The sequence below is a fragment of the Lipotes vexillifer genome, unplaced genomic scaffold (genome assembly GCF_000442215.2).
Source record: "Lipotes vexillifer unplaced genomic scaffold, Lipotes_vexillifer_v1.1 scaffold421, whole genome shotgun sequence".
NCBI lineage: Eukaryota > Metazoa > Chordata > Mammalia > Artiodactyla > Lipotidae > Lipotes > Lipotes vexillifer.
The window spans coordinates 294,027-299,425 of NW_006781198.1; the positions used below are offsets into that span (position 1 = coordinate 294,027).

Consider the following 5,399-nt stretch of genomic DNA (forward strand, 5'->3'; position numbering starts at 1 on the left):
GCAAGGACAAATCTGATCTTGGATTAACTTTCCAACTTGGTTCCCCGGGAGATCTGATAAAGGAGTGTCAGTTGTGTTACTAGGCAACAACGCTTATGGCAAAAGTGCCCAATGACTGGTAGACAGACTGCTCTGGACTGGAAAGACTAAGAACAGACTACAGACACCTGTTGGGAAGCCATGGTTCTGCCTTTCCCGAGAGTAGTGGTTCTTGTAACTGACTATGCTCCTTGTGGGAGCCCTGGACGTGTCTCTGGGATGGTTACAAGATACTGGCACTAGAGGGCCTGGGGATTCTAAGCCAAGGTGGATCTCAAACCCACATTTGAGAATATCCTCTCCTCGCACCTGAGCTGTCACACAGGGGGCCACAGGAGCCCCTGCATGGCTGTAAGGACTTCTTTTGAAGAGAAAACACCTAATGCTGCTCTTCTGCACTTCCTATCCTTTATCCTTCTGAACAGACTGGGACCAAGTGTGGCTTGTCTTGTGAATCTAATTATCTATGGGAGGCTATGAAGTCTCTCTGGTGGGTGTTGCAGAATCAATAAATGTTTACAAAAAAGACCTCTTCTGAGTTTAAAAAGAGGACACAATGCAGAAACTGTATTTCCTATAAAGCAGAGGGAAGGTTTTCCTGTAATACTTGTCCATAGTCAAGTTTGAAGATGTCAAATAATATTTAATGAAGCACTAGGTACTGGGCTGTATTAATTACTATTAAATATGCATTTTCAGGAAGACACACTCTAAGATACAGTTGTAGGTCCAAGTCCTGGGTTATTACCATGGAAAATACACATGCTGTGTTAATAATAACACAATAAAACCTCACAATATATATCTCAGCTTGCTTCTCATGAGCAAAGATAAGATCAACAGGAATATATGAGTATCATAAAACATCAGAGTTCAAGGGAAATTTACATCAAGGGAAGCTTTATGTTTTGTGTAATACACACTAGCTTTCCTCCTTACACTTATTTCACAAATATATACATCTGCTGCAGAAAATTTGAAAATAAAGATAAATCAAACTATTTGGTCACAAATTTTAGAGAAAACCATGCTAATATTTTACTGTCCTTCCAGACTTTTTCCTATTACATATATATTCATGTTACACACACTTCTTTGCAGTCTCCCCTCCACTTACAACTTAACAATATATGGTGAATATTTTTGCATCTCAATATTTATACTTTTTCCTTAATGGGATTTTTTTGATTTAAAAAAACCATGAGATCATACAAACTGATTTTTTAAAAAAATGTTTACCTTATAACTCACATTATTTCAAATAGCATCAACTGATTTTAAGTGCTCTTGGCAGATAATGATTTCACCTGCAAAGAACCTTCTTTCAATATTTAACACCTGATTTTGTACTGTTAATTAAACTGGCTAACTCTTCCGGAACAGTGAATAAGAGTGATAACCCCCAGAACTACGTGTAAAAGTTATCTTGTTCTGTATAGTTGATAAAGAAAAGTTCTTATGTTGGTAAGCCTAAATAATAAGGATGATATATAATGGCTAATATACACTGAATGCTTACCATGCATGAGGTATTATTTTTAAGGGTTTTACATATGTGAGTTAATTTAAATTTCACAATTCTATAAGGTGGGTACTTTTACCCCCAGTATACAGGTGGGAAAACTAGGGCACAAAGATGTTATGATAACTTGTCCAAGTCCATCCAGTTAGTAAGAGACAGAGTTGAGATCTGAAATTAGAAACTCTGCTTCAGAGCAAGCACTTTATTTTTCTCTCTCTAAATATGTGTGTGTGTGAGACACACCATTTGTGTGATTTTATTCAATTTTTTTCCTGAACAAAAGAGAAAGCTGCAGAGATCATGACCCTTCAAAGTATGCACTCTCAGGTAATACACTGTGCTGTCCTCAAAATGCTTCTGCATATATTACGTTGCATAGCACAGGTTCAAGCCGTTTTGTAATTAACAGCCTTCAAGGATTTCTAAATAGATTTCTGGAGAAATCTTGAGTATTCAAATAGGAAGCTCTGAATTGTGATTTGAGTCACCTGTTCTAGTATTAAAAGATTAGCTCTAGAGTCATTAGCAAAGTTTCAAGAGTGCTGTGAAGCAAACCTAGCTGGTACTCAGGTCACTGGCTAAGCAAAAGACAATGACTTACAAGGATTCATTATAAAACAAAGTAAGTAATATCATCAAATGGACCACACATACTCACCACAGTAAACACCGGGGCTACACTGGCTAAAGTGGCTTGAGAGACATCAGAAGTTCTAAACCGGTGAATTTCACCTGAAAAAACGAATCAGAGAATTCCTTGTGATCATATGATTGGTTTTCACATGCAGCTAAGATACAATTCTCACAGTATGTGGAGGTCTTCAGACTATTTTACTATGTTTTGAATCTTTTTCCTAGAGGGAAAATAAGAAACACTCTTGTTAATATCTGTAGGTGAAATGTTATGTTTGGCAATGAATGAGTAGCTTAGGTGAGGCATTAGAATAGTCTATGGATTCCAGTCACCCCTTTTCCTTTCTAAGTATTTTTGATATCTTATAGTTGGATGAACAAGTGTATAACAATGTTCTGAGATTAAAATACAATGTCCATTCTTTTTTGCCTAGTTTAGAAAGGCTCTTCATGCAAGTTACATTGGTACAGTTTAGAAAACATACATTCCAAGAACCACTTGACCTTTCAGCATTCCAATATCAGGATTATTTGACCTATAAATTACGAAACCTACTGATTTTACTTCTACGTATTAACTTCTTTTCCACACATATACTTCAGAGTGAACATACTTATGAAATAACCTACTGCACTGGAATGGAGACCCCAGTGAACTGGAATATAGACAAATCTTTATTTGAAAATAAACCTATTTAAAACGTGATTTAAACTGAGTGAGCTCTCAAGTATAACCAAGTAAATTTAATGCCCGACAAAAGACACTGTTCAAAATACTAAACATAAGAGGAATGAACAGAATTCGTATCTACAGAACGTATAGATATATTCTCATTTCTGATCTTATTCCTTCTTATTACATACATTTAAAGACATGTAATTCGGTACCACCTGAGGTTTGTTGGTTCCCTTCTACAAAATACAAACTATGTTATGAGGGTCAGCTGAATAAAGGTTAAAGAGCTACACATCAGCATTTGCTAATCAGTCACAAGTTAGATAAAATGTTACCATCTAATGTTTTGTCCTAAAACATTAGATGGGCTGAACCTGGGTTCCCAGGCATTTACCAAACAAAGAAGGGAATATGAAATGTAACCCAATTTGGAAAGAGTCTCCTAATGGGTATAAGAAGGTGGAGATGGTGAGTTACTTCGGGAGCATTTTGAGAGAACAACTGAGAAACTTACTTGAGGACATGTTTTGCAAAGCCATATATTTTAATGCCTTTTGTTTCTCAGCAATATTAGCACCCACACTGTCACATCTGTGAAAATGTCAACGTATTACCGTCATGCTCTATCATCCAGGGGAAAAAAAAATAAATTTCAACTCCGCTCCCCCCTATCCCCCGACTCCTTCTGGCTGTCTGGTTACACAGTACTTGGGGAAAAAGTCAGATCTTTCTCAGAAGCAACTCTTCCCATGAAGTTTCAAAGTCTTCAGCCTCACCTCTAGGTGCGTCCCCACCCCTTACCTGAGCAACTGGAAAAGGTATAAATGTGTCCGTCCATAAGGAAGAGACAGAAGACAGGAAAAATACTTTAAAAAATATTTCAGGTAGATAAGCCTAATCTTAGTTTCAGCACTATGATGACAGGTAAGAGCGAAACTCTTTAAAGTCTTTTCACAAGCGCACATAGGCCTGGAGATTTGCAGCCGGGGCGGTGGGAAAGACAAGAGGCCTGTCGGGTCGGGCTCTAGCTGGGCACAAGGCGCAGTGCTCAGTCGCGTTCGGGGCTGGTGGGACGCAGCTCGGCACGCGGACCTGTGCAAGGGGACAAGAGCCGGGCGCCCAAGGGCGGACCTGGAGGCAGAGGCCGGAGCAGCCACAGCCACGTGGGCTCCGGCGGTCGGGTCGGGGTCCCGGGATCACTGCAAGCCCGACGTCCCGGGGCTGCGGAGCGGAGAGGGGAGTACCTGCCGTGGGGAGCCGGCGGGGCCTGTACAGCGGCGCGGCCCACCTCCTTCCGAACAGTTGGGCAGCGCGGCCGCAGGCGACAACGGAGCGAGCCCCGGGGGTCAAGCCCAAGGCCAGAGAGTACAGGGTGCGCCGGGGCAACCTCACCGCGCGGGGCAGGAGCTGGGCCAGGCTCCGCAGGCATTCCATGGCGCTGGAGCGAAGAGGAGGCAACTGCAAGACACCAGCCCTTCATACCTTACGATAGCGGAGCAGCCGGCACTCCGCGACCCCGCGCGAGCACCCAAGCTGCGGCCGCTGCTTACCGGGCATGCGCGGAGCGCGCCTGCGTCTAATTTTCCGCGCATGCTCGGACCGTGCCTTTGGGTGGGCATCTCGTGTCCCTCGGCCAATCGGAGTTTGTCTCCTGCACCTGAGTCTGTACCTGTAAAGCGAGTAGGGACCGGCTCGGGGGGGCGGGGCACGTTTACCTGCGTGAGTCGAACTATCTAACCCAGATTCGACCCTTAGGGCCTTGGAGCCGTCAGGTCGGCGCGTAGAGTGTCGATTATTTCTGTTAACTAGTAATCGTTAAATGTGAAAAAATACCCAGCATGTATATAATGCTTCGTGGTCTCTGGAGCATTTTCATACGTATGATGCAGTCTGCAATTTGGAAGTGAGGAAATTATGCCCATTCCCAACTCAATTTCTATTTAAGTTTAATGTAGCAAAAATAATTAACCGTCATATGGAATGATATATTAAATTTTGCTAGTGAAGACTGAGGAACATAAACGCGTAGGATTTATAGTCCGTATTTAATCAAATGTAGGATAGTATCAATTTCAAGGTGCCATTTTATATACCACCAAGAAAGAAAAATCTCTAATAAACTTTGCTCTCTAATTATATCATTTAAGCGTCATCCCAATTTGTCTGTAAAATAAAAAAAAGTGAGGCTTAGACTTGATGAAATATAGTATATATATATTTTTTAACACACCAGGAGAAAGAGTCTCCAGATATGCACTTGAACAAAGCAAGCTTTTTTTTAATTGTTTTTTTTTTTAATTTTTATTTATTTACTTATTTTTGGCTGTGTTGGGTCTTCGTTGCTGCGGGTGGGCTTTCTCTAGTTGCGGCGAGCGGGGGCTACTCTTTGTTGCGGTGCGTGGGCTTCTCATTGCAGTGGCTTCTCTCATTGTGGAGCATGGGCTCTAGGTGCGTGGGCTTCAGTAGTTGCGGCACACGGGCTCAGCAGTTGTGGCTCACGGGCTCTAGAGCACAGGCTCAGTAGTTGTG

The 5,399-nt window shown here is 41.9% G+C and overlaps 1 protein-coding gene across 2 annotated transcripts in view; it reads right to left on the reverse strand.

The window, feature by feature from the left end:
* The window catches only part of MRS2 (magnesium transporter MRS2), a 28,430-nt gene extending 24,126 nt beyond the window's left edge, over positions 1 to 4,304 (reverse strand). For both annotated transcript variants that reach the window (XM_007454514.1, XM_007454515.1), the window contains exons 1-2: positions 4,115 to 4,304; positions 2,220 to 2,293 (exon numbers count right to left, since the gene is read on the reverse strand). In XM_007454514.1, coding sequence (XP_007454576.1) covers positions 2,220 to 2,293; positions 4,115 to 4,304 — 264 coding nt within the window. The remainder of the gene's footprint in view (positions 1 to 2,219; positions 2,294 to 4,114) is intronic.
* Positions 4,305 to 5,399: the final 1,095 nt, after the last annotated feature.